At 45.6% G+C, this 14,094-nt stretch overlaps 1 protein-coding gene across 2 annotated transcripts in view; it reads left to right on the top strand.

Moving 5' to 3' along the window:
* The window catches only part of CNMD (chondromodulin), a 35,582-nt gene that overhangs the window by 15,624 nt on the left and 5,864 nt on the right, over positions 1 to 14,094 (top strand). For both annotated transcript variants that reach the window (XM_021065645.1, XM_021065644.1), the window contains exons 4-6: positions 2,084 to 2,197; positions 8,197 to 8,350; positions 10,190 to 10,359. In XM_021065645.1, coding sequence (XP_020921304.1) covers positions 2,084 to 2,197; positions 8,197 to 8,350; positions 10,190 to 10,359 — 438 coding nt within the window. The remainder of the gene's footprint in view (positions 1 to 2,083; positions 2,198 to 8,196; positions 8,351 to 10,189; positions 10,360 to 14,094) is intronic.

Genomic DNA, 14,094 nt, shown 5'->3' with positions numbered 1-14,094 from the left:
GGTCCTCCACCCTGGTTGTACCTTACGAAACCATGGGGAGCTTTGAAGCATGTCAGTGTCTGGTCACAACCCCCAGGCCAATTCAATGGGAAGCTCTGCAGCCAGGCATCAGTCTTTTAACATTTCCTCTGGGTGATTTTGGCTCAGAGTGGAACCCTCTGCAGTAAGCCTGGAATTCTTCCTCCGTAAAACAAGGATTGCGTCTCCACTTCTTTTTGGGTGAGAAGTGATGCTGGGAAGAATGAAACATGTACCTGGCCAATTGGGCCACAGGGCACCTAATGAGGAGCTTGAGGAAGAAGGAGCCTTTCCTGGAGTTCCTGTCGTGGGGCAGTGGAAACAAATCCGACTGGGAACTATGATGTCATGGGTTTGATCCCTGGCCTCGCTCAGTGGTTAAGGATCTGGTGCTGCCATGAGCTGTGGTGTAGGTGGCAGATGCAGTTCGGAGCCTACATTGCTGTGGCTGTGGCCTAGGCCAGCAGCTATAGCTCCCATTGGTCCCCTAGCCTGTGGGTTCGACCCTAAAAAAAAAAAAAGAAGAAGAAGAAGAAGCATTTCCTCCAGTCTGTCATCCATCAGCTTTTGTAGGGCTCCTGGCTCTGAGATGACATCTGGTGGAACTTTCCACGAATAATCTCAAGCGTGACTGACTGATGTTTCGCTTCGTTCTTCATCTGAGAGGCTGGATTCTGAGTGAGGCCCCTAGATTTCTTTTTTTCTTTTTTCTTTTTTTTTTTTTGTCTTTTTGCCACTTCTTGGGCCACTCCCTCGGCATATGGAGGTTCCTAGTCGGATTCGTTAACCACTGAGCCACGACGGGAACTCCAAGGCTCCTTCGATTTCTAAATGCTTTTCTTCCTCCCACTCCTTGATGTTGACGCTGGAACAAGTTCTGTATCTTCCTGACATTTGTCTCAACCCAACAGAAGATTAAGTTGAGATGTTCAGATTTGTGTTGGGGTCTGCCTTATTACAGCACAAAGTGTGTAGGTCTTTAATGTGATTTCTGGCCAGTCCCTAGTCATGAAATTAACCAGCAGAGTGAAAGTAAACACTCTTGGGTCAGAACGTTCTGTTATGCCTGATATGCTCAGTGGGCAGAATCAGTGCCGAGCTGTCAGCCAAGACTGGAGCCTTGAGGCTGAGCTTTCCCTTGAGGCTGATGTCTAGGCAGACGAGGAGACAGTGTTTATATCTCACAGGGGATAAAAACAAAACGTTCAAATCCTTGGAAAATATCTAGGAGTGACATGTATCTCCCCACATTGTAGCAAGCTGTTTACTCTGAGCTCAGCGACGTAAAGAAAAAAATCTGAATTCATGGAATTAATTAATGGGACCAACATCATTGGAGACCCTTTGTGGGATCACCAAACAAACAAAAAGGGAAAAGATTAAGAGCGGGGAGTTCCCATTGTGGCTCAGCAGGTGAAGAACCCAACTGGTATCCATGAGGATTCAGGTTTGATCCTTGGCCTCACTCAGTGGGTTAAGGATCTGGCATTGCTGTGGCTGTGCTGTAGGTCAGCAGCTGCAGCTCAGATTCAACCCCTGCTGCAGGTGCAGCTGTAAAAAGAAAAAAAAAAAAGAGATTCAGAGGGACCTCAAGCTTATGGTTGAGTGGGGAGGTGACAGTCACAAGGAGCTACAACGCAGGCGCTAAGTGCCCAGTGAGGGATGAAGACAGCAGGGCTTTCAGGAGGTCAGAGGAAGGGAGCCCACGTAGCCTGGGGTGGGCAGAGAACGCTGCGTGGAAAAGATGGCAGCTTGCAGTATAGACAGCGCAATGAACCTACTGCAGCTCAGCCCTGTGCCAGCCCCTGGCAGAAGCCTCCTCCTCTCAATACCATCCCCGGTCATTCCTAACTCACACTCTGCTTTCTTTTTCTCTGTAGCACCTCACACTACTTGGCTTTTTTATTTTTGGTAAATAACACCGAAAGGTAAGCTCCACAAAGAGAGACATCCCATCTGTTTTGTTCGTCCCTGTACCAGGACTTGGAACCGCATGCAATGGACACTCAATACACTGAGTAAATGAACAGATGGACAGATGAGTGGATCAACTTTTATTTCCTAGGGCATCACAGGAATCCGCTTTGCTGGAGGAGAGAAGTGCTACATCAAAGCCCAGGTGAAGGCTCGTGTTCCTGAGGTGGGCGCCGAGACCAAGCAAAGCATCTCCTCCAAACTGGTGGGTGCCAGCATGCTCCCCACGGCAAGGGGCAAGGGTGGTGGGCGGACGTTATTTGGAGGCACCCCCGCCTTCTGTCTCTGGTTCCTGGATAGGTTCTTGAACCAGAACATAAGCTCTCTTTCTTCTCTGACAAAGAAACTTAACTGTTTGGGTTGGTTTCAAGTTCAAGTGATCTTGTCTCGCATGATGTAATGAGAGGTTTTGGGAAATCGGTTTGGGCCATGATATGGCCCTTATTTGCCTGCTATTAGGGAACTATCTGATCAGGGATTAGACAACCTAAAGGACTTCAGATGTTAGGATCTTGATTAAAGGAGGAGGGGGTGTCTAGGGAAGAGTTCCTGTCATGGCGCAGTGGTTAATGAATCTGACTGGGAACCATGAGGTTGCGGGTTCAATCCCTGGCCTCACTCAGTGGGTTAAGGATCCAGCGTTGCCATGGCCTGTGGTGTAGGTTGCAGACACGGCTCAGATCCTGTGTTGCTGTGGCTCTGGTATAGGCTGGTGGCTACAGCTCTGATTGGATCCCTAGTCTGGGAACCTCCATATGCCGCGGGAATCGGCCCTAGAAAAGGGAAAAGACAAAAATAAATAAATAAATAAAATAAAGGCATCTCAGGAGTTCCCATTGTGGCTCAGTGGTTAAGAACCTGACTAGTATCCATGAGGATGTGGGTTCGATCCCTGGCCTCGTCCAGTGGGTCAAGGATCTGGTGCTGCTGAGAGCCGTGATGTAGGTCACAGACACAGCTTGGATCCCACGTTGCTGTGGCTGTGTCGTATAGGCTGGCAGCTGCAGCTGAGATTTGACCTTTAGCCTGGGAACTTCTGTATGCCGCAGGTGCAGCCTTAGAGAGCAAAAAAGAAAAGAAAAGAACAAAGAAAATTCCGGACAGCTGGAGTTCTCATTGTTTTGCCTTCATTGGGTGAACAGCTCCCGCAGCAATTCTTCCCATTGGTTCAAGTTCAGCCCAATGAGGCTGTTGAACATACATCGAATTCCTTTGCTGCGTGTCAAATTTTTGTGCTCCTTGAAACAAAATTCGCCTATTTATTATTCATAGCTTGCCTTTGAGCTTAGTTGATAAAAAATTTACTTGAAGAATGGCACGCAGCGTTCTAAAGACACATTGAGCCATAATACCTTATGCTCATTTGATACTTTGAGGGCTTACCAAGCAGCCACATCCATTATCCTCTTCTATTTGAGTTTGTGGCAGGTACGGGGGAAGAGAAATGGACTCTGGAGTCGGAAGGATGTGAGTTCAGATCCCAGCTCTGACACTGGCTATGGATGTGGCTTCAAGGCTTTGAGCCTCAGTTTGTCATCTACCAGCTAGGCTAGGGACCCTGTCCCCATGGCCCTGAACCCACTAGATAATGAATACACGGCGGCCTTGCTTTAATTGTTAATTTTATTATGATCAGCTTTGATCCTCCCGTGTCCCCGGGGAGGAGCAGCTCCCTCCAGTGAAAGGAGGAAAAGCAAGAGTAAGCAGAGGTGCCTGGAAACTGCCTGACTGTTTGCCCTCCCAGGAATAGTGCCAGGTGTCTCAAAACACAACAAGAACTAACACCAGCCTGTGAGTTGTTAAAGTTGGTGATCGTTGGAGTTCTCGTCGTGTCGCGGTGGTTAACGAATCCGACTAGGAACCATGAGGTTGTGGGTTCGATCCCTGGCCTTGCTCTGTGGGTTAAGGATCCAGCATTGCCGTGAGCTGTAGTGTAGGTTGCAGACGTGGCTCAGATCCTGCGTAGGCCAGTAGCTACAGCTCCAATTCGACCCCTAACCTGGGAACCTCCATATGCCGAGGGAGCAGCCCAAGAAATGGCAAAAAGACAATCAATCAATCAATCAATCAATCAAGTTGGTGATCATGACCCATCCCTCTCCAACTTCCGGTTCCCCCAACTATTCATCCTGTGAGATGGGGTCCCGCCCTTCGTCCCTCCCAGTGTTCTCCTCCGATCAGGTTCTGGTTTGTTCCCCAAAGCCGTGCCCTTCAGAACCGTGGTGTGGACCCACTAGTCCGTATCTGAAAGTGAGCCCGAGATCACTTGCGTTCTGACCTTGAACTTCTCTTGTTGCATCACCTTTTTTTATGGTCCTCTCATTCCTTTTCTGTTATGAAGCCTTTTTTTTTTTTTTTTTTTTTTTGGACTTTTTAGGGCTACTCTTGCGGCACATGTAAGGTCCCAGGCTAGGAGTTGAATCAGAGCTGCAGCTACCAGCTTACACCACAGCAACCCTAGATTTGAGCTGTGTCTGCAACCTACACTACAGCTTGTGGCAGTGCTGGATCGTTAACCCCCTGAGTGAGTCAAAGACCGAACCCGCGTCCTCGTGGATACCAAGTCCTTGTCAGGGTCATTACTACTGAGCCACAGTGGGAACTCCCCATTATGAAGCTTTTAGTGAACTCTCACCCTTGACATCTGGTCAACCACAGCTGACCAAGCTCTTATAAGTTTGCAGCACATTTTCTGATTTTTTTAAAAAACACTTTAAAAAATTTTTTTAATAATCTTTTGTCATTGTAGAAATTTGGGAAGTGAATAAAGGAATAGAGAAGAAAATCATGCACAATTGCATAATCCACAGATAGTAATGTTTATGTTTTGGTGAATTTTCATGTGCAAGTGTGTATGATAGTCTCTTCATAATTGAAGTAATACTGCTGTACATTCTTGTTATTTTCCCTTTATTTCAGGTCTTCTGAAATGTAGATGGATGGAGGGATTGTATGCCATCATACGATTATACTTTTAAATTTATATGAATCAAAGTTTAAAATTACAATCACCATACAATTAGAATTTTTAAAGTCTTTTGTTCTTGAACACAGGTATCTTCAGCTTTTCATTCTTTCAAATAATAATAATTTAAATTTTTTTGGTCTTTTTTTAAGGCTACACCCTCGGCATACGGAAGTTCCCAGGCTAGGGGTCACATTGGAGCTACAGCTGCCAGCCTACACCACAGCTACAGCAACTCGGGATCCCAAGCAGTGTCTGTGACCTACACCACAGCTCATAGCAATGCGGGATCCTTAACCCACTGAGAGGGGTTGAACCCCAAGTCCTCATGGATGTTAGTTGGGTTCATTACCTCTGAGCCACAATGGGAACTCCTAAAATAGTTTTTGAATACAGAAATAATTCAGTGTGGTGAATAGTTGTATATTTAAATCTGGCTGTATCTGATTCTTAGGCCAGAGAGGCAAACTGTTTTTCTTGTGTTTTTAGTTGTTTATCCAATGCATGCTGGATCCTCTGGTGGACAAAACCAAACTCAGACATGCATATGTGAATCAGAAATGTTTTGAGTTTCCTGGTGGCCTAGCAGTTAAGGACCCAGCATTGTCCACTGCTGTGGTCAGGTCACTGCTGTGGCACGGGTTTGATCTCTGGCCTGGGAATTTCGGCATGCCATGGGTGAGGCCAAAAAAAAAAAAAAAAAAAAAATTCTTGGCTGTCAGTAGCAGAAAATTACACTTAGAGGGTCTTAAGTAAGGATTTGTTTTTCTTCAGAATAAGCAACGTAGAAGCAGGCAGCGGCAGGCATTGGCTCAGTGGCCAGCATCTCTGATTTTTTGGGGGCTTTTCCTTCCAGCTCTAAATATCAACCATGCGGTCAAGTAAGGAAGGCAGGAGGATGCTGAGCTGTGCCAACCTTGGCTTCCTTTACTGGGGAAATGCAGCCAGCTTCTCAGTCCCCAGCACCCTTCAGCATGGATCCCATTGTCTAGAACCAGGCACACGGGCACCCCTAACTGGGGAGTCTGCAAAGCAGGTGTCTCTCCTGGGGCTGGTACATTGCTGACTCAAACAACAGCAGGACTGCGTTGCAGGGAAAGGGAGGGAAGAGAGACGTGGGCTAGGCAGCCGAGCGTATGTGCTGCTCCCTATTTATTGAACATTCCCAGAGTGTACAATGCGCATATATTCATTCTCCCCATGGCCCAACTCTGTCCCCACACAATTCAGATTATGATGGGGTACATTTTTTTTTTTTGGTCTTTTTAGGGCTGCACCTGCATCATATGGAGGTTCCCAGCTAGGGGTCGAATTGGAGCTGTAATGGCCAGCCTACACCACAGCCACAGCAACAGCAGGTCCAAAGCAACACTGGGTCCTTAACCCACTGAGCAAGGCCAAGGATCGAACCCGCATCCTCATGGATACTAGTCGGGTTCATTAACCCCTGAGCCACAACGGGAACTCCCATGAGGGAGCAGATTTACGTAGCACTAGCTCTCATACATTTTTCATCAGTTTTGTACTTTTAAAAGTGACTATAGCCAAAGAGCATTCATTTCCTGGATGGAGCCATTTAATTTAAGGTAAATAACTGGATTACGTGTTCTCCGCCTTCAATAACTTTAAGTTGCTTTAATGCAGCCAGAAGCCCAAGGGAGAAAACATACACAAAGGGCTGCTTTAACTCAAAAAGAAACGTTTTAATTTCTCCAACCTATTGCAAACTGATAAATACACGAAAGGAACAACCTGGCAAAATAAATTTGTCTCCTGGGTCATCAAACCATTCTCAGCAACACGCTGTAGAAAAAACCCGGGGTTTAGCTTTGAAATCTCTGTGGTACCGCTTGATGCGAAGAACACCTGGACTGTGGGTTGTTATAGCTGGGAAATGTAGCAATGGGTTGTGTTAAATACTACTTTGAATAAGACATTAAAGAACCCATCGCTGGCTTCTTCCGTTGTTGTTCAGAAGCCACAGAACAAGACCCCAAAGGACCTTCACGTCCCATGAAGGGCTCTTCCGTCCTTTGTCGGATTCCAGAGTCTGTTCCGTCTCGTTTCCACAAAAACATCTGTGATCAAAGACATCAGATTAACCTAAATCTCCAAGTTGATAATCAAGTCATTTTCACGTCCACTCAGGACACTCGGATTCCCTCATTCGAGTTACCCCAAGTGGGACAGCAGGAGGGGAGTGGAGGATTTCGAAGAAAGCTGCAAAGAGAGATTAGACTATGTGTGTATGTGGTGTGTGTATGTGTGTGGGTGTGTTGTGTGTGTTTATATGGGTGTATTGTGTGTATATGTATATGTGTCATATGTGTAGATATATTGTGTATTGTGTGTATGTGTGTGTTGTGTGTGTATATGTGCATATGGGTATGTGTTATGTGTGTATATATGTGTTATGTGTGCATATGTGTTTATTGTGTTGTGTGTATGTGTGTTGTGTGGGTATGTGTGTAGGTGTTGTGTGATATGTGATATGTGTTTATTGTGTTGTGTGTATGTGTATATGTATTGTTTATGTGCATATATGTGTATATGTATGTGTATGTTGTGGTGTCTGTGTATGTGTATTGTGTGTATATGCCCAGTGTATTGTGTATACGTGTATGTATTGTATCTGTGCATATGTGTATATGCATGTGTGTGTTGTGTATGTGTGTATGTATTATATGTGTGTATATGTCTTGTGTATTGTGTATACGTGTATGTATTGTGTCTGTGCATATATGTGTGTGTTGTGTATGTGTATTATATGTGTGTATATGTCTTGTGTATTGTGTATATGTGTATGTATTGTGTCTGTGTGTATATGTGTGTGTTGTGTATGTGTATGTGTATTATATGTGTGTATATGTCTTGTGTATTGTGTATATGTGTATGTATTGTGTCTGTGCGTATATGTGTGTGTTGTGGTGTATGTGTATGTGTGTATATGTCTTGTGTATTGTGTATACGTGTATGTATTGTATCTGTGCATATGTATGTGTGTTGTGTATGTGTATTACATGTGTGTATATGTCTTGTGTCTGTGTATGTATGTGTATATGTACTATGTATGTTATCTGTCGTGTGTTATGTCTGTGCATGTGCACACACACACGCACACGGAATTCTCATTAAGGTTTGATAGGGTGAAATAATCTTTTACCAACACAGGACCCTCACCAGGCAGCCTGTTCCGCTGTGCTCTTTGCTCAACGCATTTCATTTTCACTTACTTACAGGAAGGCAAGATCATGCCAGTTAGATATGAAGAAAATTCTCTCATCTGGGTGGCAGTAGACCAGCCTGTGAAGGACAGCAGCTTCTTGAGCTCTAAAGTCTTAGAACTCTGTGGCGACCTTCCCATTTTCTGGCTTAAACCAACCGACCCGAAAGGTAACGTGTTAACTTCTCTTTCCGTAGCTTGACATTCTCCCCGCCGGCGTGCAGTTCCCGTGAGCGCCTGCACGGCCCGAGCGTGTGACCAGGAAGAAAAATCTGGGGAGATGTTGGAGGACATGCCTCTTATCCAGAGAGTTCATGCCTTCATTCCACAAACACATATTGACACATGTATTGTGGGCTCTTTTCTTGTTCTGGGCCCCTGGGATGCTCTGATGAACAGAAGAGACAAGAATCAAGGCCCCCAGGGAGGTTTCTGTCGTAACGAGGGGAGACGGTACATAAACACTAGACTAAAACAAGAAGATTGTATGGTGTGATTCAGGGTATAATGGAAGAAGAATAGGGCAAGCAGTGGTTTTGGGAGGGCAGTGCTGTTTTTTTTTTTTTTTTTTTGGTTTTTTTTTGGTTTTTTGCTTTTTAGGGCCACACCCATGGCATATGGAAGTTCCCAGGCTAGGGGTCAAATCAGAGCTATAGCTACAGGCCTACACCACAGCCACAGCAATCCTAGATCCAAGCCACGTCTGTGACCTACACCACAGCCCACAGCAATGCCAGATCCTTAACTTGGCTGAGCAAGGCTCGAACCTGAGTCCTTGTGGAAACCAGTCAGGTTCTTAGCCGTCTGAGCCACAGTGGGAACTCCGGGAGGGCAGCTAGGATGTCTGCTAACAGGACTACCTTCACCCTCTGGCAGAGAGTTTGTCCCCTGCATCCAAGATGTGGCTTAGTCCCTCACAGTCCAACACATCCTAAGGATTCAGTGATGTATCATTAAGTGTTAATTACACATCTGAAGCGTTCAATCATCACACCATCCATCCAAGAATTACACATAGTACATGTAACACCGGGAAAAGGTTGCCCCCAGATTTGAAAAGGACAAAATGAAAGTCGCTATAGTCCTAGGATGGAATATCACAGACATTAAAAGTGAGGGATTTTTTTTTTCCCAGTCCCTCAGAAATGCAGTCATATTTTGCAATAAAGTCAACAAAATCAAATGCTCTCTGAGGATGTCTGGCTCCCCTCCCAGCTCCGGGGTCCAGCAGTCCCTGCCCTTGGATCGTCACACTGGCGGGTCATCCAGGTCACACAGCTTCTATGATCAGAGACACTGGGAATGACGCTGGACAAGGTCCCAGGGACGCTGGGGAGCTGACATCTGCTGAGCTGGGGGCTGTGTGCCTGGCACCACCCTGTCTCAGAGTGTTACAGTTTGTCTTCATTTAGTCTGCACCAACAACTCTCCAGGTACCTGGCAATAGTCCCATTTTACAGATGAAGAAACTAAGGGTCCCAGAGGTTGACTCGCTCTCCTGAGTTTATTGTTAGTTAAAAGAAACAGAGTTGAGGAATTCCTATCGTGGCACAGCGGTAAGGAATCCGACTCGTATCCATGAGGATAGAGGTTTGATCCCTGGCCTTGCTCAGTGGGTTAAGGATCCAGCATTGTTTGCCATGAGCTGCGGTGTAGGTCGCAGGTGCAGCTCGGATCCCGAGTTGCTGTGGCTGTGGTGTAGGCCGGCAGCTGTTGCTCCAACTCGATCCCTAGCCTGGGAACTTCCATATGCCTTGGGTGTGGGCCTAAAAAGCAAAAAGCAAACCAAAAAAAAAAAAAAAAAAAAAAAAAAAGGAAGAAAGAAGGAAAGTAAAAAAAAGAAAGAAATGGAGTTGAATCCAGGTCAATGTAAATTTCAATAATATCTAATCGTGTATGTGTTTTAATACCCTTTTTTTTTTTTGGTTTTCACCCCAGGAAACACAGAATTCCCTTACTTATTCAAATAAAGGAATCAACTTACAGCAAAAAAAAAATTTTTTTTACAGAAATCCAGAGAGAAAGAAGAGAACTGGTAAGAAAAATTGTCACCACGACGACCACAAGAAGACTACGCAGTGGACCACGGGACCAGCCAGGTCCTGGAAGACCGAGTAATGAAACCAGACCCAGTCTTCAAGAGGATTCAGAACCCTTCAATCCAGACAACCCTTACCACGTGCGTACTGGTGTTTGTATGACAGGCTCAGAGGCATGCATTCAACCCAGCACTGAAGCCGCGGTGTTTCTGCTTGAGATTTCCAGCAAGTATTTCATATTCAACTGAGACCTTTACTCAGTTATTTTTAGTTTAGTTTAGCTTAGTTTTAGTTTTATTTTAATTTTTTGTTTGCTTGTTTGTCTTTTTCCCTTTTCTAGGGCTGATTCCCACAGCATACGGAGGTTCCCAGACTAGGGGTCTAACTGGAGCTGTAGCCACCAGCCTATGCCAGAACCACAGCAACACCAGATCTGAGCTGCATCTGCAACCTACACCACAGCTCACGGCAATGCCAGCCCCTTAACCCACTAAGCAAGGCCAGGGATTGAACCTGCAACCTCTTGGTTCCTAGTCGGATTCATTAACCACTGCGCCACGATGGGAACTCCTATTTTAATTTTTTTTTTTTTAGGGTTGCACCTGCAGCATGTGGAAATTCCCAGGCTGGGGGTTAAATCAGAGCTACAGTTGCCAACCTACACCACAGCCACAGCCACCCCAGATCCGAGCCGTATCTGACCTATACCACAGCTCACGGCCGTGTGCCAGATCCTTAACCCACCAAGTGAGGCCAGGGATTGAACCTGAATCCTCATGGATACTAGTTGGGTTCTTAACCTGCTGAGCCACAGTGGGAACTCACAAGGCTGTATTTTTAAAAACACAGTATAAAAGGTATACAAGGAACAGTGAGTTTCCCTTCTACCACAGACACCCTCCCCCAAGCAACCTGTTAGCAATGGCTCTTTGCCCAGTTTCTTTGCATAAGTGTGTACACACAAACACACACACACACACACACACACACACACACACACACACACACTTTTAGCACAAAAGAGCATACACAACTCTATGCTTTCTTCCCAGTTATAGCATTTTGGAAATTTTTCTATGTCTCCATTTATTTTAATGGTGACACCTTATTCCGTCATGCAGATAAATGTACAGAAATTTAACTAGTTCTGCTTTGGTGGACATCTAAATTATTTTCTCATCTTTGGATGTTACAAATAGTTAATAGGATGCACCTTGTACACACCTCGTAGGGTATGGAGAGGAGCAAATAGCGGAATGCTGGGGAAGCTCTTAGCACAGAGCATGGCCCATATAGTCAGCGTTAATGACTCCCGTTAGGTATTAGTCTTATTTATACCTCTCCTGCACTGAAAGAGTATATATATATATATATATTTTTTTTTTTTTTGGTCTCTTCAGGGCTGCACCTGTGGCATATGGAGGTCCCCAAGCTAGGGGTTGAATTGGAGCTGCTGCTGCCAGCCTACACCATGACCACAGCAATGCCAGATCCTTAACCAACTGCCCCTGGGCAGGGATTGAACCTGAACCTCCGCAGGGACCTGAGCTGCTGCAGTCAGATCCTTGACCCACTGCACCACAGAGGGCTCTCCCTAAAAATATTTTTTAAAGTAATTCAGGGCTTATGAGAAAATTCAAGACACCACAGTACTTCATTCCCTAAAGCTCAAAGAAAAATAACATCTGAAAAGGTAAACAGAAAATTTAATATGTTTTACTCCCCAGGTCTGGATTAGCTACATCTGGTTCTAGAGATGAGGACATCATCCCTTTACAGAAGGGCAGGATGTGACTGCCCTGCTTCCAGACTTGAGTGATCCATGTTCTTTTGTTTTGTTTTGTTTTGTTTTTTGTCTTTTTAGGGCCACACCCGCGGCATATGGAAATTCCCAGCCTAGGGGTCAAATTGGAGCTGTAGCCCCTGGCCTGTACCATAGCTCCAGCAATGCAGAAGCCAAGCAGCAAGCGGCGTCTGCAACCGACACCACAGTTCACAGCAACACCAGATCCTTAACCCCATGGTCGAGGCCAGGGATCAAACCCAAATTCTCACGGATACTAGTCGGGTTCATTACCGCTGGGCCATGATGGGAACTCCCAGGGTGAACCATATTCTTGCAAAAATTCTGCTTATGTCATTTTTTCCCCTTTATTTCATGTTGAACTTCGAGAAGGAACACCTTCCTGTGATCTTAGTCCTTCACAGATTCCTTTAAGGAAAACAGGGCAAGAACCTGAGATTTCTTTTTTCTTTTTTTTTTTTGTCTTTTCCAGGGCCGCACCCTCTGCATATGGAAGTTCCCGGGCTAGGGGTCTGATTGGAGCTGTAGCCACCGGCCTACGCCACAGCCACAGCAATGCGGGATCCGAGCCGCATCTGCAACCCACACCACAGCTCCCGGCAATGCCGGACCCTTAACCCTCTGAGCGAGGCCAGGGATGGAACCCGCAACCTCATGGTTCCTAGTCGTATTCGCTAACCACTGAGCAACGATGGGAACTCCGAGATTTCTTTTGTGATTAAAAAACAACAACAGGAGTTCCCGTGTCTCAGTGGTAGCAAACCCCACTGGTATCCATGAGGATGCAGGTTCCACCCTTGGCTTTGCTGGATGGGTTAAGGATCCCGTGTTGCCCTGTGTTGCGAGGTAGGTTGCAGATGCCTCTCAGATCCTGCACTGCTGTGGCTGTGGTGTAGGCCGGCAGCTGCAGCTCCAATTCAACCCCTCGCCTGGGAACTTTCATATGCCGGGTATGCGACCCTGAAAAGAAAACAACAAACTTGCTGAACTCTGGTGAGGAAATGCCTCAACCAACAGGCTTTTTGACTCCTCCTGCCCTGTCGGCTACAATTAATTCATGAGGTGGTCTTTATTTTTGTTATCCCAGATGAACCTATTTCAAGAGATAAGGGGGGCACAAATGGAAAGGCTGAAGATTTTAAAACAGTGTAAGATGTAAGGGTAACTTGATCCCCTTGCTGTACAGTGGGAAAATAAAATTTAAAAAAAAAAAGTGTAAGAGAGTAAGACAAATATTTTGTTGACAAAATCTGAACGTAGGCTGTGTTGGACGTGCTAAGGAGCTGTTAGTTCTGTTAGCTGTGATGATGGCAGTGCGGTGCAGGGAAATATTTTGCAGAGAGATTCCGGTGTATTTATGGGTGAAATGTCACAGTGCCTTCAAGTCTCCTTAAATTTGCTTCAGAATTTAGTTTTCTTTTTTTGTCTTTTTAGGGCTGCACCTGAGGCATATGGAGATTCCCAGGCTAGGGGGTCACACTGGAGCTATAGCTGCCAGCCTACACCACGACCTCAGCCACTCGGGATCCGAGTCACGTCTGCAATCTACACCACAGTTCACGGCAATGCCAGATCCTCAACCCACTGATCGAGGCCAGGGATCGAACCTGAAACCTCATGGTTCCTAGTCAATTCATTTCTGCTGCGCCATGACGGGAACTCCAGACTTTGCTTTACTTTCAAAAACCAGATTTGACAAAAAGCAAGCAATGGTGCAATCCAGATGATGTTTATCACACAGTTTTCTCCCCTTCCCAGTATGTTTAAAATTTCCAGTAGAACGTCTCTCCACCCCCATCCAAAAAAGCTGACTGAAGCCTTTTTTTTTTTTGGATACCAGAAGACATGATAGCGTTGCTTAAGTTCACTTTGCTCAAGCCTAATCTGTGTTTGGTGCTGTATTTCCCCAAGATCAGTTTCTCTAGGAAAGAGGCTTAAAGAAAGTTTGCATTAACAAGGGCTTTTTGCCAATGTAAGTCGATGCCATATTAGAGTCTCTACCCCTGGAAATCCATGAGACCAGGTACATGATTTGGGCACCAGCAAGTTTCTTCCAGTTCTGTGATCGCTG

Source organism: Sus scrofa, chromosome 11 (genome assembly GCF_000003025.6).
Source record: "Sus scrofa isolate TJ Tabasco breed Duroc chromosome 11, Sscrofa11.1, whole genome shotgun sequence".
Taxonomy (NCBI): domain Eukaryota; kingdom Metazoa; phylum Chordata; class Mammalia; order Artiodactyla; family Suidae; genus Sus; species Sus scrofa.
Note: the sequence above shows the minus strand (reverse complement) of the source record. Positions and strands in the feature narration are given on the sequence as shown.